This window comes from Bombus vosnesenskii, unplaced genomic scaffold (assembly GCF_011952255.1).
Source record: "Bombus vosnesenskii isolate JDL3184/JDL3185 unplaced genomic scaffold, Bvos_JDL3184-5_v1.1 scf7180000013295, whole genome shotgun sequence".
In the NCBI taxonomy this organism is placed as follows: domain Eukaryota; kingdom Metazoa; phylum Arthropoda; class Insecta; order Hymenoptera; family Apidae; genus Bombus; species Bombus vosnesenskii.
In genome coordinates, this window is record NW_022882946.1 from 866,719 (window position 1) to 890,024 (window position 23,306).

The window sequence follows — 23,306 nt, forward strand, 5'->3', positions numbered from 1 at the left end:
ATGCATGTACTCTGCCAGCGGCGTTTTTACACTTTCCACGGTGACGCGATATAGAAAAGAAATGAAAAGCGCCGTCATAAAGGACGCATTGACGTCTGAAACTTTGTGCGGTCGTTTTCTGTTGCCGCTTCGATACTCGTGTAGTTCTCTATAGGTTCTCGCGTAAGAAACGACGAACTGTACTATCTGTGGAGAAAAAAGTTCTACTAGAACGCTTTTACCTACGAAATTGCTTGCTCGAATGCCGGCCGATGTACTTAAACTTTTCCATTGCTTCGTGACACGTATGTATTATTTTTGTATATATTATTTTTACATTGCGCGATTATCACTCGCTAATCGCACGACGCTTATGCATTTTCAGGGCCGATGTCTTGGTCGATGCAATAATAGTAATCTAATTCGATATATACGTGGAATATCGTTCTTTACGTTATGAGAAGCGACTACCAACAAAAAAATAGTGAGAAAGAACGACGAAAGGAAAAGTAGGTGCATTAACGTAATTCCGACGAAGGACGATGCTCTACGACGCGATGTCTCGTTTTCTAAAGCAGTTTGGAATTTTGGAATTACACGGAGAAGGAGCGCCCGGAGCTAAGCAACGCTTGCAGCTCCTCGACGACCCGGAAGGATAATGCGGCCGACAATGATAATAATTATTCGCCTCGCAGTGCTTGTAATTGCTTAGCGTAACTCGTGATTCCACGATATGTCCGCCACATATACAAAGTTTGCCTAAGTACGCCACGAACGGAGAGGGGCGCTCTGTCGTGGAAACTTTCGAGCGGTTATGCGGTTATTCCGCGCTTCCTTTCTGACCCTGCTAAGATCGCGCGAATAACTTCATTTCTCTCCAATGGTAACAAATTGATTTATTCATTTTCCTAAAACGTTCCAGGCTTTCCTTGCGCTTTTTTCGACCGCTTTTTTCCTTATCCGATTGGCGACGCGCATGCGTGTACACGCGAAAGGATAATCAACTTTAACTCGTTTGGCTGGTCGCCGCGCCGCGCCGGTAGCGTTTCACGCGATAACATCGAGATTATGGTCTAAACGGCGAGAAGGACTATTCGCGCTAGCTTTGCAGTTACGGAATAACGAAGAAACTTGGTGAATGGCGAACGTTTACCGAAAGCTTCAAAGGTAGAAGTTGATCAAGGCAAAAGTAGCCGATTTGCATTTGCACAAACCTATTAGAAGTTAATCAGGTCACTGGCGATGAAGATAGTCGATCTTATCGATTAAATACCTTTGCCCGTATTTCGTTTCATTTTAAAAGTATATTTTAATATATAATCGTAGAAGCTTTCATCATATTTACCCATCGAAATTTCTTCCACGAATTATGTAACGTTAAAGGTATCTATCGCATGCATTAATTATGCACAGGATCAAAGGTTATTTAATTGTATCAATTACGGAGCAAACTTTTCCGCTGCACTTTGGCATTTCCGAGAACATCGTGCTGAATCGAAGGTTATCCGAAATCCGAGCATTTTATCTACGTGTTGAGCTCTGTTTATTCGTGTAAGATGGTATAGTCGATGGCAAACGACCCGAAATACCAAGCTATCAGGAGAAAGATTCGGCCATTCGAGACAATTCAACCCAAATATTTCTATCGCTTGACGATCCAACAGATACAAGTTTTTGTTCGTTCTTTCAATGACAATGCTTCGTACGAAAGACAAGGAAAGTCTTTTTTTCAACTGTTCGCTGTGTCCGCGAAACGGTCGTTAAACGAGGCTTTAATTATTCTTTCACGCTCTTACATTTTCGCGCTTGTACCATGGTACGAGAAAAAATGCAAGTTATGGTTGGATCGTACGGGTGAAGAAAATGAGAAGAGGAACAAAAAGCAAGATATCTGATATGTCTTGGATATCGAACCCGTAATCGATCATAGAGTAGGATTTTCAATTAAGGCGTAGCGGTTTCCAAGCGACTCGAAAGAAGAAGTGGTGTTCTCGGCGAGAGCGTCCGGATGACAAAAGAGAAAGAGGGAAGCGGAGAGAGAGAGAGAGAGAGAAAGGCAGAATAGAAAGCAGCAAAAAGCTTAGCTTAACGCGGCAAGGGTGTAGATTAACTGACGCGTCCGTGGCTCACACGCGGCTTGCTCGGCAATGGGAAAAGCTCCTTAGCTGCTCGAGGAGTCTTCTACCCTGCCAGCCTACACCCCCTTTGAATTCGCACAACTTTGCCCGAAGGTCTTGCACAATGCCAACTATAACTTACGCGCCACTCTCTCTTCCCCGTCACCCTTTTCTTACACCACTTCCTACTCCTTCTCGTTCTCCTTCTCTATCCCTCAGCGTTTCGCTACTTTCTTAGCTGCATTACTTTTTCATTCGTCTCAACCTTCTCGCGGTTTACTTTTGCATACACACTCGTGCGCGTTCGTTGTGACCGTTCCATTCGCTTTTCTTCCCCGATGGCCACAGACTTTTTCAATAACAACGTTTCTCGAGTTTTATTCAGCCGGAACGCGTCTTACAAATCCGACCGAGACTGGTCCCTCGACAAGTGGCAGCCGTTATTCCGATAGACATTGTTACCGACTCTTGCCTCGTTCTGTTTTCATCCGTGCACGTATATAGCGAGCATAATATATAGGGACGTTCTCGCACGCACCTGTTTTCAATAAATGTCTTTACGGAAGTTCACCGTTCCTATTTCCAATATCCGTACGTATACGTATAATATTAGATACGATAGAATATTATAACTTGGAAAGGTAGGGCGAAACAAGCTTTGCTCCACAAATTGCTCGAACTCGGTCTACATTATGAACTTTCCTTTTATTCGAATTCACGTTGCTCTCCTTTATTCTTATGTATTCGCTAAACGAACGAAATGCATTTTCTTTGTACTCGATGTCTCTTTCACGATGCGACGAATACCGAGAGTACCTGTATATGAAAACGAAACATCCACTTTAGATATTCTTTTGAGATCTATATCCCGAGTTGGGAAACTCCCTCTCAATGAAAATTTCCGTGTACATGGGTCTCGATTGACGACACTCAACCCTTGCGCAAAGTCGTGTGGTTGCAAACGCATTGCTTTTTGCATAACGATTCTACCATTCGTATTCATACAGTTTTTTAGTTGCTTTTTCTATCTTTTCCTTCTACACGGAGGATCGTGTTCTATTTGCTCACTTTTTCCCTTTTTCTGCTGCATTTCTTCGTTATGTCCATCTTCCTTTCCTTCATTGTTATACGGAAAGCGTAGGAAAGCTTACGTAAAGCTGGCGTGTACCACAATTTTTCACGCGATTCTTCTTCCACGGTAAAATTACGTATATCGGTGAAATTCAATTTTTCTATTAAAAGGGAGATATTACGCGTTTAGACGTATGTCTCGCTTTAAAAAGCTACGTATTAATGCCATTTATCTGCAAAGCGCGGTGGAAGAAATAAAACTTTTAAGAGGAAGAAGTATTTCTCCGACTAAAAACTTAAGAAATCTTAGATACGAGAAACTATGAATTTATATAAATCGGATTACACGTACTACCAATAAGAATTCTTTACGCGCTTAAAGCTGACCTTGTATCGAATATTTAGTATTGTTTAAGATAATTTAGTATTATTGCAATTGCTATTATTAGCGTAATATTTTCTGAATCGCACGAATGTTTATTCACTCCATTTTCATTATTTTTTAATAGTTAATTTCTGCGTATCATCGCGCATATATATAGTACCATAAATAACAGTATTTGCTCGTATCCGTTTTTCCAGGCTTCTCGCAGGTTACTACATTCGAGTAAACAAAATCGCGAAGCACTTTAGCCGAGAGCCTCGAATTTGAAGATATCGAAGATCTTGAAACAATTCCGAGAAGGAAACGAAATACAGAGAATGGTTCTGCTAGAAATTGGCAAGCTCGCAGTGTCGTTTTCGATACGATCTGTATCCTTCAACCGGAATGTATCGCCTAGATTAAACCGACTGATGCCTCGCATCTCTAAAAAAGTTAACAAGGAACGTTCGTAGATAGCTTTGTCTTCGTCTTCTCATGACAACGAGTGCTCCGATGACGATTGGAATCCAAATAAACAAATTCACGAGAGAGCTTGCGAGATGCATTGCGCGAACCCCAATGCGTTAGGAAGACGAGAATATCGTTTAACGTAGCGCCAACTTAATCGCTTAAAGTTAAAGAAGAAACATGTAAACCGCGATAAGTTACAAATTAAATCTAGACGAGCTCTCTCTTGCAAAAAGGTGAAAGGAACGTGCTGGAATTCTTGGTGAATTATTGCCAGCGCAATCGTCCTCCCGATTCGTTTTAGACCCGTTCGCTTGCAAGCTTCTAGCCCAACGATTACCAAACACGGTGCAGCTGGAAATTGGGTGGCTGTTCCGTTGTAATTGGAAGATTAATCCTGTCAGTGACGATTCTATTTTCCGAGGAACAGTGTTATACCGATGGCGGTATGCTACGCCACGCCACGCCACGCCAAGCTATGGTACAGTACGTCGCGATCTTGGAAACCGAGTGGGGTAACGTCTTGGCGTGTCGAGGGATCAAGTGGTATAAAGATCGTAATAAGAGACCCGTAGCTTTTCTTTTCTCCAATTAATACCTTCGCCTTGCGAGTGGTCTCGGTCGGAGACACGAAGATATACGAAGCGACGAGACAACCGATGAAATAGGCTTGTAGGTAAAGCGCCGACAGAAAGACCGACTCTTTATTCTTGGGGCCGCTCGTACTCTCGGTAAATCTCCTGTTTTACCGGTCTTCTCCATTGTACCTGTTAAAGTCGACGGAATGACGCTTCTATCCGGTCTATCCAGTGCCTTTTCGAGAAACAGCTTTTGCACCGGAAGCGTATAATCTAGAGAGGTAACGAGCGTGAAATCACGATGGACTTATTGCGCGTTGCCTCTGCGGGATAACCGGAAGAATTTATGTATAAACGCTCTTTGCGATTTTTTCCAGGCCCGGCTATCATGGAAAGCTCCAACCGCTGACATCTTCCTTGGCGTTCCCGTTGTTCGAATTAATCGCTAGATACAGCAGCTTTCTATAGTAAATCGCTAGCTTTTAGCTATTTAATTTAAAGATTTCAGAAAATCGCTTCAACGAGAATTAAATAAGCAAACACTGTGTTTACGTTTAAAGATACGAATACACTCGATAAATGCAATATATCGCATTCGTACATTTACACGGTGCAAATGCTACTTCGATACCGAAACGGATTCGTTGCATATTAACCTAGCACTTTACGGTTGTCATTTACGTGAAAATTATTTGATGCGAAAAATTGCGTTTTCACAGAAGCGTACCTATTTCGGAGGAAATAAAATCTCTCTTGCGACCATTAATCTGTTTATTATTTTCATTTTATTACTCGTCGTGTACATTTGATAATATCATATTTCAAAAAATTGAGGCGCCAATTCCCGATGGATTACGAACGCAGTCAACTATAGGTACAAATTGTTTTACATGCAACGTGAATTGCAATCTTTGCAATTAATTATCGTATTAAGGTCATAGCATTTCCATTTTTCCATAGCATTTCCAATTGCGCGTGATTAGAAATAGCAAAAGTAATTTTTAAGGTTAGAGCGATAATATGGGAAGATAAAATCACGCTTTATCGGAATAAAGAACTCCTCGCGCAACATTTCATTTCGAGATGCGTCGCTGCGACTGCGTTAATTACGAAAACTTTCGAAATAAAAGTGTAAAAGTTTCAACACAGTCGAAAGAAAAACGTGATTTGGATTTTTCTCATTCTCTCTCTCTTTTGGCATAGTAAACTTGTTACTTGCTATCGTCCTTTTTCAAATTTCGCAGTTGAAATGTTTCGTTTAGCGTGAAGCAACGCCAACAGAACCAAAGACGCATTGAAACAGTAGAAGAACGAGTCACTTAGGACTTAAACGTGATACATGAAAACGACGCTAAACGTCGCTAAAGTGACGCTAAAGAGTCAAACTTTCGGAAACGAATTTAAGATCCATGAGAAAATTTCCGACGAAACAGTCTGTGGAACGATCGCTTGTATTCAAGTTCGTTTTAGACCAAATATCTCGAATGGAAAGACGCCTTTAAAAGGAAGACTCCTCTGCAAACACGCCGAGTTATGATAATTTTTACTCCGGATCCGGGCAAGCGAGCGAAAGTCACGAGGTCGCGAAGATAAAACGTCGACAGGGGGAGAAAACTCATTTTTCATCGAATCAGCGAGACTATTTGTTATTTCGGAATAAAGATCGGCGAGCGAGAAATCGTATTAAAGGAAAGATCACCAGGGAATCGTGGGGAAACTCATCGGCGCGATGCGATGCGACACAGAGATGTCGCGATTCGAGAAGTAGACGTACTTAATGCTCGCAAAAATATTTCTGTGGAAATAAAGCGAGTTGAATGGATTTAGAGGGACCGCTTTGATGTTCCTTTGCCGGGACACGGCATTTTGTCGTAGCAGCATCGTATATGCCAACGCAAGCCACTTGCCTGGAGAGGCAATTCGTATACGTAAATATATACATCTTATTCATTCCCGTTGCAATGAAATTGAATACGTACTTTCGTTCGCGTCTCTTTCGTTTCACCTTTTCTCTTCTTTCTCTCCTCCTGCTTTTTCATCTTCCGTCTTCTTTTCCTTTCTCCGCTTCCTTCCTTTTACTCCTTTTCAGCCCGAGCACTCTCTCTCGCTCCTCCTTCCAACGCACCCCTTTCCCGCCTCTTCCCTCCTGTTTCTAGGCCTCCGTTACGCAGACAACCAGGCAACCAGCCAGCCAGTCAGTTCGTGGAACTTCGTTTCGTAGAACAGACGTTCCTCCAATTATTATTATGAAGGCACAGTTCCAGACACCACTTCCAATTATATCTCGCGAAACTAATCTGTAAGTTTCTTTGTTAAATTTCGCGCTCGCAACTGGTAACAGGATTTTAAAAGCATAACTCGCCGCTCCTCCTACCATGCAGTCACGCGAACCAAGTTTTTGATAGAACAGAGGGGTGCTAAACGGGTCGGGTTATTGCTCCTTCGTTAAGTTGATGGGAATACCAAGGACTGCCATCTTTCGCCGTTAATATATAATATACGTACGTATATATTGTTATGCGATTGTACTTAACGCGAGATATTCGTCATCTCCCGGCAGGCTACGACCACGTGCAGTGCCATGTACGGACCAGTTCCTTTCATATACACCTGTGAAATGTAAATTACAAAAACACGTTTTATTCTCGCGCGTTAGATAATGGTACGTTATATTAGAAAAAAATACCGGATTTGTAGTTTCTTGTTATCCCAATATGACCACGTTATTTTACGTTCGTACGTTTCGCTGCACGTCGCGTTTTTATCTTGATCATTCCCAGCCATATTATTTTATTCTCTCACGAGAATTTCCTCCAATTTGTTTTAATCTTTCCCAGCCGGAGTTTTTTCCGATAACGGTCATCTGAGAGCTTAAACTTTTTCTTAGCTTACACAATGCTCGTGAAATGTCACGATTTTATCGCGTTAAAAGTATCACGGTAATCCTAATATTTAATACAATTACTAAGCTATTGTTCCAGCGGCCGTAATGTTATACGTTTTCCGTATTCGCCGTAACGTATACACTACACCACACACATACACCCACGCACACACACAGCAAATTATATTAAATTATTTTCATTTTCGTCTTTACGGATAGTTGTCGATAATTTGACGAACCATCGAATCTTGCGAAAGGTTAAAATTCCCGATCGGATATTTTCGTGGTCTTTCAGAGAGCCGATGGCATTTTCCTCGCTAAATTCATTATGAAGCCAGGTCAGCTCTGCGTTTTACCAGGTTGCACGGCGCAGCGCGGTGGATCGTGCAGCTCGATAAACGTGGCTCGGTGTAACGCGTTACGTAAGAAGAAATATGCAAGAGATATGTGTTCCTTGGTTATATGCGAAAGTAAGTAGTCGTGGATGTTCTGCCGCAAACTTTCACCAGTATACCATTCTCTTGTGTATAGACGCCTTGGAAAATTCTCACGAATATTTGCCGTACATTCGGCTCGACTGCAATCACATTTATATATTCGAAACTGTGAATACCGATGTATTCGCGAAATACATTTCCACATGACTTTTTATCATAAGTCGTAAAATCAGCTGCTAGGTATTTTCGGATTTATCTAATGTTTCTTTTCCCTTCTTGTAAGTTCGTTTCTCAAATCTACTCACCTATTACTATCTCTGTTTACGACGTCCAATTTCAGATACTTTTCCGACGAAATAGAAATTATTTTTTTAAGCGGCTTTACGTGCGCCAGAATCGGCGATGAAATCGTTATCGATGGATCGTGATATTTTAACGTGTAAAAGTAATTTTCATTTCTACGGAAACGACGAGTTTAAACGACTATTTGATTTTAAATGACTCGTCTTGCACACGGTACGAAGTGGTGCAGCGTGACGGAATAGAAGAATCCAAGTTGAATGCGTTCTTTCCGAGGAGGATCAAATTTTCTGCATTGAAAAGGGAAAGCGAAGAACGAAAACGGAGCGAGACACGATTCCTCACGAGCGGAGATTAAACTAACGCGACTAATAACGATGACACCGACGAACTTGGAATTAAAATCTGGCAATGTCCAATTGTCTGAAAGTTACGGAAATATGTAGTATCGTAGTAGCTCCAAATGCTTTTCAATTTTGCATTTCACCCGAAGGGTGATCGCGTTGGGCACGTCGCAGACCTGTCACGCGAACGCTGGTTACTTCTAAACTTGATACAAATGAGACAGAGGAATTCTGAAATTAAAGCTACTATGAATTTCTTTAAAAAATGCATGCAATTCATTTGCACGAATATCAGTCGAAGCACGCTAAAGCGATACGATCAAAGACGTATAATTGATAGGGAAGGGAAAAAAGAGAAATAGAGAGACAGAGACTGATGGATGGACGAAAGGATCGAATTTCTCTCGCTGTGCAAACTTTTCCTTCGATTATTCGGCCGGTAGTTTGAGCAATACCATGATCGTCTTCGGCAAGAGCGGCATTCAAATTAACTCGCTGGATTCTAGCGTTATTATACGATTACGTTCGTAGTAAGATGTACGCTCTAAAGAGGAAAAAGAAGGATTTCCGCTTGTAAGCAGCGTCTTCCTTTTACCAAAGCGGAATCTACTCGGGGGAAAAATTACTTCGTTTTTTAGCAACCTCCGTGTGGCGCAAAAGTTGCTTTTAATCCGATGTAAATATGTACGTAGAAATAAATACGTCAGGATAGTTGATTTCGAATTCGAGGTTCAAATCGCATATATTGTGGTAATTTTCCTTATCGTTATGTACAACTATGACCGTTCGGAAGACGTATCGATATACCGTGTATCTTCCTTGACAAAGTTTCGCGTAATATACAGCTATAAACGCAAAACCATAATACGCTCTTCCTCTTAATTTCATGTATTTCCAGCTTTTTTTATCGCGAGGTATTTTAAGCTACGTGAATTAAACGTATTAATTGGAAAGACAAAGTGTCATAAGATAGCTTTCGCGCTATTGCTATTCAAAAGTACATTCGTTACTCGAACGTTCGAACACAGACTTTAAACGCGTAGGTAAATTTTACGCCTTAAGTGTGAAGTTAAAACTGGCTCAGAGTTCATCGTGCTTTGCAAGCACGTGATATCCGTTGAGGAAGAACGCGCAGAAGAGGGATGCCGCGATAAGAAAGAAGAAAAGTAGTCGGAAGATTTTTACGAGGCTGATATTGCTCTCGTCCACGCAATACTTCTTGGCAGCAGCCGCAGCGCACAGAACGTAACTCTCGACGTCGATTTCCGTGGAAACCGGAAATGCATCTTGGTCTTCTGGGGTGAGACGTTGCTGAAGCAAGTACACGCGATTCCTCTCTACTGACCACGGCCTCGATGAAATTGACTCAAGAGATCGAAGTGCATTACGAACTCTCCGGTGTTCCTCGAGAAACCTGCGGAGAAGCAAAGGTTTTACTTCCACTGATCTCTTTCCTCCTCGTCCTACCACCGTTTTGTTCGAACCCTAATACCACCTCCCTTGCCTCCAACTTCTGTTATTTCCAACTTGAACGATTCGCATCTGTTTCTCTCGCGAGCAGATTCCCTTTCTGTCGCATCGCCGTTTTTCTCTCCACTCTTGTTTTACTTTCCTCTTACGTGTTGCACGCTCGTAAATACATACACATACATAGGTATAATCGTTCGCTTGCTTCGATTCAATTTTCAAATAGGACTTATCTCGCTCGTTGCATTTCGAGATATCAACCGTGGCCCTTGAAGCCGACGAGTGGAGCAAGAACGAGACGTTACAACCAAAGCGGAATTACGCTTCTCCAGTTACAACAGTTCTGCGAGTTCGAATTTGTCGAGACTAAGTTCCTTCGACATCGACTCATCGCGATTTCATTAGCGAATCTCTCACGTCCTCCTTAAACTTCGCTCGATATTTTCTATTCTTCTCTTCTCGCTTTCTACTCGGAGACACACGACGAGAAATCGGTGTCTCGCTAATTTGTCTTTGCCTTCGCGTACACACGCAGGTTATAATTAGTCGAAAGTATTGTTCCGCTGTTTAATCGATTAACGCAATTAGACGCAGTAGGGTACCGTAATTTCCTCTGACTGATAAACGGCTGCAGAGACGTCGAGCTCACGACACCGCGTGCAAGACGACGTTCCTAACCGTGCGATCGTACGCAGATCGATGAGCTGCACTCGATTTCGCCTTTCGACCGTCCAACGTACGTAATTGTAAAAGTTCCTCGACGACGATGTTTGACTTTTCCAAGTAATAAAGACGCGTAAGCTCCTGCGACGTAGCCTCGGGACATTTTCCGATGGGACACGAAATCGAATTTGCGAAATATTTTCTCAAAACTAGGCGCGTTTGACGTACAAACGTTCGTACGATATCGCGAATTATTTGTCGAGAAGAGATTGGTCGCTATAACCGGTAATAAACGAAAGAGACGGAGTTAATAAAAGTTTCTTAACGCGGATTTGGATATCTGCAAAGAGCGACTGAAGCGATACCGTGTTTTTCGCTCTCCGTATGCTTTAGGAGTGTGTGGCACGATCCTTTTAGTCATAGCCAGAAGACATCGAAAGCAAGGCGAACGAAGCTGGTCGTTACGATTATTCGATATGCTATTCGATAAGTAATAGACATTTAGTCGTTTATCGAAGCGTTTCTATGATCTCTGAAGTGCGCTTCAAAGAAACAAGACGTGAACTGGAATTAACGGTTTGACGAACAGTTTCAACGACATGCTGGAGTACGTAAATAATAGCATTGACGTATCTCGCTCAACCTGGTCCATTACGCTGCGCTGCACTAATTTGCTCTACTTTATCCATGATATAGTAGGACTTTGTAAATACGTAACAATAATAACGGTATTGTTACGCGCAACTCGATTATTATCATTATTGTTGTTGGCGTTGTTATCATTGTTATTATCGTGGTTTTTCAGCCAAAGATACTAAATTGAAATCTTACGATACATTCTGGCACGCATTTCGACTTAATTCTGTAGTATTTGATATTTACAAGGATATTTTAGTCTGATTATTACAATGTCGAGGAAATACGAGGAAAACGCGTTCCTAGTCGCTACATTCGTTTATACCTGCAGCTGCAACGTACGCCTCACTGTTGACAATGTTAACGCCAGTCGACACCACGAAAGCTATTCGCTGCTGTTTCGTAGGCAGGTGGACATTAATTTACACCGATCGTTGCATGGAAGCGTATCCTTAGCATCAACGCGTCTAATGCGCGTCTATGAAGCGACGCTTCGTGTACAGAGGAGCCAGCTCGAATGTTATTGTCGATTAAAAGAAATACGAATGGTACGCATTTGACGCGATTAATCGTACGTACTCCGTAGCTTCTCCGATATTGGACAAAGAACAGAAAGAAAGAAAAGTTGGAATCACGCGGACCTGCAAAGAAACGCATTTCAATGAAAGCTATCAAGATTTTCGGGAAGTTTGCTCGTTGCCGGGGCAAACTCGCGATTTTTAAAAGCAATCAGAGAACGAGTCCGCAAGTTCCCGCGGGGAAAACGAGTTTCCTTTCGACTGTTACACTTTTTGCCTTCTTTCCCGAACTGCCCTTTTCACTTCCTCCTCCTTGCTTTCTCTGTCTCGTCGATTCGGATACCGTCGTGGAAAACCTGTTTATTTTAGGTATTCACCTAAATCGTAGTTTCGAATAACTTTTACTTTTACGATTGCAGCGCGTTTGCCAAGTATGCCTGTGGACCATTTCCTAGCATCGGCTCTTATAGCCGAATGCAACCTCTGCGCCACCACGCCGCTCCCTACCGTCAGCAAACTTTCCTGAAAATCTTCTTCGAAACCTTCTTTCCGGAAACTTCATCCAAGCAGCTTCGTCTCGTGTCCGATAACTTAACTCGTCTGTTCGTTGATCCTTGTCTCGTTGTCGCTTTTGAATAGGCTAACATAGAACGCGTCCCCATCAAAGTTCGGCAGAAATTGCGAAATTACGATTAAATTCCTGACGAACGTCTAAGTCACGAGAATCGTTGTATATCGCTATAGCGATAACGAAAACCCCAAAGTAGTGCATTCGACTGTGCGACTCGAATCAAAATTCAAAATATCGTAAATTTCCAGTTCGTTATACCTTTTCTTTGCTCCTACCAGTCCGAGAATCGTGTCACAGAGCGTAGATGGCAACCATTCGAGAAGCAACACCAGAGTCCGATACAGCGCTACCACAGATGTCATCCCTCGGATGCCGAAAGTCGGATACGCAAACTTTTGATTACCCCGTCGACCTTTTTCAATCAGATCGCCCCATGTGCATCCTATAGAGACCGCGTTACACACCACTGCGGTTTCTACATTTTTTCTGCAACAATTCAAAGGACAATTATAAATTCGTTTGTAATTCAACGTACCTTGGATCGTTTGGTAAAATTTCAACACGCGAGAATAAACGGAAGCGACAGCGGTATAGTACTTACACAGAAGGAGAAAGCATATATCGTAAAGAGCAAAACGATCTCTATTTGATCAGTTTCGAGAATTTCGCAAAACCGTTTGACGTATCATTGGAATTTACGAAGCTTGAACTATCTCTCGTGGCAAGATTAAAGGAAATAACTTCATCTGTACCCTCGTAAATCCGTCGGATTTTCGGTTTTAGTATGTAAGTGGATACTCCAACCTTTATAACTCTGACCACCGAGCTCTTTTACTTGTATTTTTATAGGAATCCTCCCTGATCCTCGCGTTTTTCAGAACCTTATTTACCTTTGTTATTTGCCCTTTCCCATTCTCTATCCACTTATTTTAAATCAGCGTCACAACCCATCGTATATTTTGTAGCCACAACTCACGGTTAAACCTATCTTATATTACGATCGCTCTTCAGAAATTCAACTTTTGCAGCTATCTCCGGCTTTGGCGATTTAACATTGATTTTTACCGTCGTTTTAAAAACACGAGAATTAAGGGAATTTTCACGGGCATTGGCCGTACCTGCTACGATACGATCTCGCGACTTACTCGCGCTTCGTTTCGCAGCTAAGACAGAACGAAGGGAAAGCGTGGAGATACAGGTCGGCAGGAAACGTCGAGTTATTACGTATCGTTCGGTCGTATAGTATCATGAGGATATAAATACATACAAATTGGCCGCTTAAACTTTTAGTCTTAAAATCTTAAAGAAAACGTCGCGCAATTTTTATTTTCTTTTTTTCTGAGAAAAGGAGAAGTACGTACAAAAAGCTTGCTAAAAATTTTAACGAATTTATAGCTTTAGCTGTCTAAACGATTTGCGGTTAAATTCAAAATCGACAAACGCTCGATATTAACCTATAACGTACAGTAACGAAGGAGCAGGTATCGCTTTACGAGTATTTGAAAAGTCGCGACAGACGGACAACTAAGTAATTTAGAAAAATCCTTTGTCTCCGTGCGTGATTGCTGATGAAACGGTAACCGAGGGTATTTTAATGCGACTCTCCGCCCGGTATTGCTCGATGCAATAAACGTTGACCGCGTAAACTGCTGCCTTCTCTCTCAAAAGAGATTTGAACGCTCCAGTAAAACGAAACCGCGTTCGTTTGGCGTTAATTTTAATCGCTACGTTTTAGAGCTGTTCGAGAACAGCGAGAAAGGCAACGGTCTGTGAATCGAATACACAGACTCGCTGTTTACACGCGCGCCTTAAACGTAGTCTCAGTTCTTCGACTCTTTGTTCCGTTATTATTTCGACTTGTTGGATACCATTTACCGCTTTGTTTTCCATCGAGCTACCGCGTCAATTTGAATTTCGGTCTTTTAAACTAGTTGCTGTTGTTCAATCCCCGTTTCATTATTCGACACGCGATTTACGTAAGAACTAATTGCGCGTTTTCCCGCACCGATTAACTTTCTCTATTTCTCTAATAGATAACTATAACGAAGCGAGAAATTACCTTTCGACCGGTAATTATCGCGTCAAAGTAACTCGAGGAGACAGCAGTTTTCCGGAACAATTGGTCCTTATTAACCAGTGATCCTTATTAGCTCGCGAAGCACATCGCCTTCGTTACCCGGTGGTCACTCGCGTGTAATTAAACGCAAATTTACTGCCGGTAAAGCTTCCTTAACGATCAGTCGATGGTTCCACACGACGCGAAGTCGTCTTCTTTCAAGGCGAACTTCGAGATATCTGTGTCTCTTACGAGTCGATTTCGATTCTTTTTCCTCGTAAGTAAAAAAAATCGTTGTATCAGTGGCTTTTATTCGTAAGACGAACGAACCGTTTAATCCGAATCGTGTCGTCTTAGCGTAAAAGTAGCGGAGAAATCAGCGAGAATGAGGAGACGGAGGAAAAGGAAGAGAAGCAGGAAAAGGGTACTTACGCGGTGGCTCGTTCCCAAGCAACGGCGATCAGGGTGTTGACCGTCAAGTCGATCGGAATGATTTCCGCTTGAAACTCCGAGTTACCGAAGGCGAGGCCGGCTCCTACCATCAGAGCCGTCGGTCCTTTGAGAAGATCGACGAAGCCAGGCATAGGCTCGCGCAGTGCAGGTCCGACCAGCGGAACTCGCACCAGAGCCACGGGTCCGTCGATCGCCTCCTCTTCTTTCTCCAACGATTCGGCGATTCGACCCTCGTGATGGAAAATGCTCGTGATCGCTGCCACTGCTCGAAGACGTGGCAGTTTCTGGCAGAGTCGAAATACCTCGTTGTACGGACCAGCCGCGTGCAACACCACGCTCACGTTTCGTAACAGTTCCTTGTCCGCCCTCGTCGTGCCCAGTCCATCGTACAATAAATTACCCTCTAACGCCTTCACCCGAGAAATCGCGTTTGGGGCCTCCTGTCTCAGTCTCTCGAATCTGTAGCAAACGAATCGAACGAGGAACTCGTTGTTTGTTCAATTGGATCACGGCCAGACTTAACTCGCCAATTTAATTCAAAGACGTCGAGAATTATGGGCCACCTTCTCTTCGTCTCTGGCTCGTATATCGGCGAATTGTTTGCAATTCTAACGGTACTACCGCACAATGAAAGAAAAAAGTGAAAGCATCTACTTATTTCTTAGTCGATACTTTTATTAACACCTGTAATTAACCTGTTAAAGGGTAATTACCGGATTACGCATTGTTGCAAAGCCGAGGATAACGAATATCTCGAAACGAAAGATAACTTTGTAATTAAGCGTGGCGTTCGCGCCGATTAAAAATTCATCGAACGAATTAAGCGCGGAATCACAACGTCTCTATCGCTTTCTTTCGACAAAGCTTTTTCATCCCTTTTCTTGTCGATGTATCATCGTTCTTTCAAAGTGTATACCGCGCAACGTACGCAACCAATAGCGTGTTGTCGGTGTTTGCTACAGCGGTAGTTAAGGACGTCGCAGACAGTCCTTCTCCACCCCCTCGACTACGAAGACTCCTATTATTGTTCGTTACACTATAATCCGTCTGCTATTATGTCAGCGATTTATCATCGATATTTTCTTGTTACTAGAAGACAGCTAACCACGAACATAATCCTTTTGTGGTAGATAGATTCACGTTGGATCGCGCGGTTTCCAAGTATCGTTTTATTTTTATCGTACAACTCACAATACCCACCGTTGATGCTACGTCAGCGTGCTCGTACGTTCTTTTCACAGCACTTCGGAGTATAACGATATTCTTTAATAGATGCTTTTGACGAAACTTATATCTTATTTCATCTCGGTTGAATTTTGTTCCGTCTATTATCATAACGAAAGCGTCAATTTTTCTCGCAAGAGAGACATTATACCAATTGTAAATACATCAGAGCGACATTTATCGCTCGGAGGTTACGTTTAAGGGGGTATTCTAGTCTAGAAATTTGAAAAAATCGAACAACTTTTTTTCCATATTTCCAAAGTTTAGACATTCAAGAATATGCCCTTGGAAGGATTTTTCAAAATTTCAATTATTTTATGAGTTACAGCCGTTTTTGTGACGCGGCATCTGCTCCGGTCCGACCGGAACAAACGAACAGTAGACGGTAGACGTTGTTCGAGTAAACTCGTCTCAAAACTTTAAACGCGTTTTTCTCGAAACTACTTTTTTCGAGTCGGGGTGCACGATATCTCAAGTTCTAATGAACCGATTTATTTGAAATTTGGTGTGAATGTTCTTTATACATTCCTCTATCGCCTCAACCACGCTCAGATCAAAAATTTTTAATTTTACTATTTTTAAAAAATACGGAATTGCCAAAAAAACATGCCAAAAAGGAAAATTTTTTCAAACGGCCGTCATTTTGTGAAAAAATATTGTTTTGACTTTTCCAAGGTTCATGCTATAACCGCATCTATACTAATTAAGAATCCGTTCGGTTTTATTGCTTCAGATGACCAGAAGGGTTGAAATCGTACACGCCAGGATACCCTTTTTTTTTTAGCACCACCCACTTTGTCAGCTCATAACTTTGTGAATTTTGAGTTCTTTTTCGGTGAATTTTTTACGTAATCTTAAAATATCAATAAACAAATGCTAAAAAGAAGGATAACAAAAATATTTTTTGTTTCGTTTGTACAGAGCTTCGAAAACCGTCCGAAATTCATGCCTCTAGACTAGAATACCCCCTTAATTGTCGTAACGCGCACTCGCCAGTGGTAAATCGTGAAAAGCGGTAGGTCCATTTAACGCTGCGAGGACTTATTACGAAATCTGGATGGAAGATAAACAAGTTACTCGTTTCTTTTTTATTCCTTGGTTGAGTTAATTATCTGGGAAATAATTTGGAAGAAACTATCGATTTCTGACCGGATACTGTGCACGAACGAAGATATACGGGTATCATGCGATGTTCACGAGTCACGATTTATTTTGACAAACATTTTGTTCTATATTTTCACCTCTGTCTCCCTCTCTCCCTTACAACGTTGTAACGTTATAAGTACTTGAAATAGTTAAACGAGCTGACACGGTTGTAGCGAGCAGACGGGGAAGCTAATTTACAGCCGCCGTTTCGTCTAACGAAGCTTTGACTAGAATGGAAGGATCTAACGAATGGCTGATTAAAGTGAGATGCAATGTTTAACGTATATACGGGGTACAACATGCAACGTGCGAATGATATTGCGCGTAAGGAAAGATCGAAAGAACGAGAAAAAATGACGAATAAATGCTTCAACGTTTAATCCTTGCTGTCATTTGTATGCTTGATTAAAAGGCGAATTAGCTTTGTGAAAACAAATAGCTAATGAAACTAAGGTAATAAACGACCAAAAAACAGATATCGCAGAAGTAAATAATTGGAGATATTATTACGTCCTGGGTTCATTGCGTTCGCGCACATTGTTGTTGTAAGCTTTATTCGCGTTAACGCCCATTTCTTTTTGTATATGCACCGTTTCGAGCTGTACATTATTTACGGCTTTATTGCGCGAATAACGATCTTGATAATATCTGTTTTCCGAACGAGGGCTGAACCATTGTTCTTGGAAAGCAAAATAACGAGGAAAGCGAAATGGTTAAAGCAGCACGGTAAAATACTTGTGCTTCGATCAACGCCGAGCATAGGCCGACCGTTTGCACGAATTAACCAAACGTGCGAGCTTTTGTTCCGTAATTATTTACAGTAGGAAATTTCAACGCAAGTCCGCAATATGTACCTACGATACCCAAGCTCTTGTAAAATACAGAAGTTCTTATAAATTTACGCGCGTTGTTAACTCGAGCTAATTTTCAACCGAATTAAAATACTATACTCGTCGTTGGCAAATCGTTTAACAAACACACTCGACGCACCATCGCGACTCTTCGATTCGAGTCACGATCGTATCTAGATGTCGGTTCTTTAAACACCGTCTCTCAACCTCGACTCTAGAAAGAAGATAGGAAAGAAAGCAGGCGTTCCTACCGTGGCGACAGAAAGATGTTCTTTATCCTGTCGTCTTTGTCGAAGCCGTGCCGGGACCGGACGATCGCGTAAACCTTTACATCGGGGAATGAACGGAGAATCTTTTCCAGCAACGCACGTCCTACGTCACTAGTAACTCCCGTTAGGAGCAGCTCACGATTCGCGTACCAGTCGCGTAGAGCCATGCTCGATGACTGACTGACCAGTGGGAAAAGAAAGCAACCGATTTACCTAACCGGCTCTTGTCCCACCGGCATACCGCAGCAGGCTTCCTTTTACTATTTCATCGTTGCGTTCTAGCCTTCGACCCCGGAAGTCGATCGATTCCAGTCGTGTTTACGTCTGCGTTTCCTAAACTCGGAGTGATTCGTCTCGAGAGATCGTTGCTCGGACTCGAGCCGTTTCCTCCGAGAAACCGGTTCTGCTCTTTGAAAGTTCCACTCGTAACGTTCACCTTGTAGCGCTCAAAGAACCTCTTGCGTTTTTGCGGAGGTATTCGATGCGTTATCTTATCGCTTCGAAAGTTCGCAGGCAACGAAGTGAAAATGGTGAAATTCGCCAACAGCGAAAACAATAAATTTTCAGGGCGATTTTGTCGAGAACGAATTAAAGGAACTATTCAGAAACCGAAGAGTAAAGTTCTACTTCAACCAATTAACCTGTCGATTTGCCGTCTTAATGAGTATTTACGAGCTATCCACGAGCAGATACAGCGAATTTATTTATCGATGAAATTAATCGAGAACGCGGCGGCGGCGGCGGCGGCGGCGGCGGCGCTGTCTTCCCTTTCAACTACTTTTTTAACGACGAAACTTTGTCATCGCTGGAGAACTTGTTTTCCGATAATTTCGAATACCTTTCGTATTTCATCTAGGAGCTCGATATCGACGATCGTGGACGGACTCGTCTCGTCGACCAATTTAATTCGATTCGAAGCTTAAGATGTTTGCGTTAAGAGGGTTTCCCTTTAACGCGGCGTGTCGCAAACCGTTATTACAGTCGGACCAACAACGTGGCCCGGACACTCCTTGATCGTGTATAGACGCTTCGCAAACGTTCGATAAGTCTCCATGTAAACGAGACTGCCGGTACATAAGCCAAGATTGCCAACAACATCGAGTCTAGCGTCAAGTGGTTCTGCCATCGTATCCGAGGAAAAGTTTGAAGGTAACGCGTTTATTCGTTTATAAACGCTGAAACGTGCGCGTAACAACGATTTCCTAAGGACAACGTTATCCTTCTAAACCGAGGCTGTTCGCGTTTTCATTTCATAGAGACGACAATCGCGACAGAAAGTACGATGGAACTCTGTCTGTTAAAACCCATTGAGAAACAAAATAGCTTGGATATCAGATTGTCCCGTACAATAGGATTTTATAGACTCTTCGTGGTACGAAGGACTTTCCGCTCGAAAGATACGGCTTGGTAGACGGAAACCGTAATCGGTTGTATTTGTTTGTTTCGTTAAAAGACGAATCCTTCTATTTTAACATAGCAAGCCAGAACGAAGAAGATTCGATGGAATTTCACCGTGAACCGTAGACGCTTCTACGTTGCGACTCGGGTTGCGATTCGGACCAGCCTCGATTTCGGTCTCCGGACCATGACCACTACCACGTTCACATCTACAGCGAGTGCAGAACTACCGGTTGCTGCCAGATTTAACGTCATCGACAACTTTTTCAATGAATACCAAAGGACACGCTGTACGATTTCTCGATTATGACCCGCGGAACAGTCTCGCGGAAATGAAACGATCGTTAATTTGCATTTGGACGACGAAATGGTAGGCGCAATCGGAGTAAGTTGCCGGCCAGCATAATAATCGTCGTCACTATGCTGAATAATTACAAACAGAATTCGCGGCACCAGAAACACCGGTAGCTGGTAGGTTTTTTCACCTTTCCGGCCGGACGATGCAGCGCAACGGCGCGCAATTTCCCTGTAACGCGATACGACCGGCTACCCACTTTTTCCCTCTAGCTATATTCGCATGCATGAATATGTACAGGTTTGCCGCGGGCGAAGCCGTATGTTTCGTCGCGGGGTATCGTATCTATGGTCTACCTTCGGACGTGCCAGTTATGCTGTTTGCGAATATAAATTCCAGCCAATTCGAAAGGAACCGCGAGCTACGCGTACTTGCAAAGCCGCGCAGCCTGCGTCACCGTTTTCACATAGACACGTTCGTTATCAAGGCATGTCGATATCCGTTTCCCTATCGATGACAGTGTTTGCACGCATCACGAACGTGTTTCGTTCTGTCGCTCACCTTTCTGACATACCTACCGACGTTGATAAATTTTCGCTTTTCCCTATTTTTCCCCCTGTTCTTTGCGTCGCTTTCCTCCTAAAACATCGCTTTATCCTCTTCGCCATCTTGAAAGACTTTTGGAGAATTTATTTACGCGATAAAGCGATCAATCGGAAACATGGAGACGATAAAACTTTGCACGCGATGCTTATAACGGAGCGTAAAGTCTCGGAGGCGGGATTCTACGTGTACGAATGTACGTAGCTGTTCTGTTTGCGTCGAACGGATGTGAATCGCCGCGGAGCGGCACGCGGCAACAACTCGGAAATTATAAATAGAACGATATACGTTATGGAATCGGTGTCTCGTTCTAGGATCGCCATCGCAATTACCGTAAGCGCTTTCAGAATTTGCAATTCCGGTGGTTACCCGAATCGATATCGATTGCTACTTAATAGAATGTCGCTGCTCGAATTTAGACCGAACAAGATTACAAAATCTTGGTCGAACTAAACGACAGAGTTCGAACGCCGGCTGCCTGAAACTTTTTTACATTTACGAATTTCACAGATCGATAGGAAACGTAGAAGTATATATTATACGTATTTTAATTTCGACGAAACATCGAAAAACGTTATAAAAATTAAACCCAAAATGCGATTCGGATGTAACCGAACGCGAACGGTACACCGATACTATCGAATAGATATCGATTACGTCATCGCCGGTATTGTTGCACACAAGTAACAAGAAAAACGATCGTTATTCGTTGTATACGTACGTATACATTTCTATGAATACGTCTCGTCGGCAACGAGGCTAATGTAAAATTATATAGTCAGCTGGTACAACGGGTCGTGAGTTAATTACCGTAAATTAATAACCATTTCGATACGAAATTATCGTGCGACCCGTGTAACGGTGGAAACATCGTAATTGAACGGAACGAGGGGGTTTTATTTGGCCGTAAAAGCGAAATGAACGATTTAAAAGTTTGCGCTTTTAATTGCGATTTGTTTTCATATCTGCTGTTTCACCGGAACTACGTGTATTTTTTATTCGGCCGTTCGTGCGTTGTAATCATTGAAAAAGGAATTAACAAAAATTGAGGAAATCGGACGTAAAAGTTTTGCGTGAAAAGCTGCCCGAAAATATTAACTCTACGCGATTAGGTTTGCGAATACAATGCGCAAGACGAAGGGACAAAAGTGTGGAGGTGTAGCGTGATAAGCGATAAGTGGTAAGACACACGCGCAACCGGTTGCACGCAAAATTAGAATTTTAAATCGCGCCACGTGTAGCTGTTTAGTAAGAAAACATTTACAAATTATTATCCCGCAATATCCGAGCGTTGCGTATTAACCACACGAAGGTGCAATAATAAACCGTGTAACAACAAACAATTGGAAACATGGCGTTTCAGACGATCTATTTTTCTCGGTATTTTCGGATCACACGAGCGCTTTCGGCTCGAATACAAAGCGTATAGCTGTTAATCGCGAAGAAGCGTATGCCAAACCAAACCAGTTTCTTCCGCAGCGTGGTCCACAACAATAAAGAACACGTAGGTATCTTCTATCGTTTCAGTTTTCCCTTCGGTTTTTCTCTTTTCGTTGAACAGATTTAAACAGATTTGAACAGATAGCGTGCCACTGATGACGATGTTTTTCCAAATGAGGCTTTGATCGCGATGAGACGGATTTGAAACGCAGCGAAAGTTTTAATAACTCGAAAATAGCGTAAGAGCGACGGGGATTAAATTTAAAAGGACGCCTTTTGGACACGCGAAAGTCAAGCAAGATTTCAATTTCAACTCGACGGATACCTCGGCTTAATGAAATCTTCTTGAAAAGCTGAATCCACGCGAAGGAACAAACTGTCACTGAATTAAAAAATTTCCCAAAGAACGTCTAGACTAAACGCGAAGTACTCGATCCCTCGAAGATCGTTGCGTTTCGGTTTCGCTGAATCTTGTATTGGACGCGACTTACGCGAAAAATGAACAGCGTCGTTTCAAGCATGTTCCGGTGAAAGCGCGCAAACGCCGCAAGGGTTGTAGCGTACGGAAGTAACGACGTCTTTAAACTTGCCCACGCATCACCAGTATAATTTCCAATTTCTTAAAGTGCTCTTGCTCTATGTTAGATCATTTTATCACGCGTCGTGCCGCACCTTCCCTTCCCGAGTATAGTATTCATTGTGACTGATCAAGAGGTCGCGTGAGAGCCTATAGTATATAGTAATATATAGTAAACTAACACGCAGAATCGTTTGTCGCCAAGAACAACTTTCTAATAACGCCCACCCGTAAATCTCTCCGATATGATTTTCCTTCCGATCGAAGGTTTTTACGCGGCCGAGATCGCGGACTGGTTTCTCATCGAACAATCGTTTTACGTTTTGCGATTGCTCGTATATTGAAATTAACTACATACAGAAATCTACGCTTTGACCGCCGCGTGTACGTACCTTAGTACTTTTACGAAGGATTTACGTTTAAGAACTGTTGGAAATTGTATAATTATGATTTCGTGGTAAATGAAACGACTCGTCGAGCGTGGGCCATTTCAAAACAGAAAACGCATTAGAACTTTCTATTTGCCGTTTAATCTGCGATTGCTATGCCAAATATCGCGAACCACGGGAGAACATTATTTTTCTCTTAGTAGAGCAA

At 42.5% G+C, this 23,306-nt stretch overlaps 1 protein-coding gene across 1 annotated transcript; it reads right to left on the reverse strand.

Moving 5' to 3' along the window:
* Nucleotides 1-9,601: 9,601 nt before the first annotated feature.
* On the reverse strand, nucleotides 9,602-19,084 carry LOC117233335 (fatty acyl-CoA reductase 1-like). The gene is made up of 4 exons (XM_033493533.1): nucleotides 18,379-19,084; nucleotides 14,886-15,365; nucleotides 12,656-12,883; nucleotides 9,602-9,956 (listed from the first exon to the last, which is right to left on the reverse strand). Exons 1-4 carry the CDS (start codon nucleotides 18,561-18,563, stop codon nucleotides 9,623-9,625), a joined length of 1,227 nt encoding a protein of 408 aa, XP_033349424.1. The 5' UTR covers nucleotides 18,564-19,084; the 3' UTR covers nucleotides 9,602-9,622.
* Nucleotides 19,085-23,306: the final 4,222 nt, after the last annotated feature.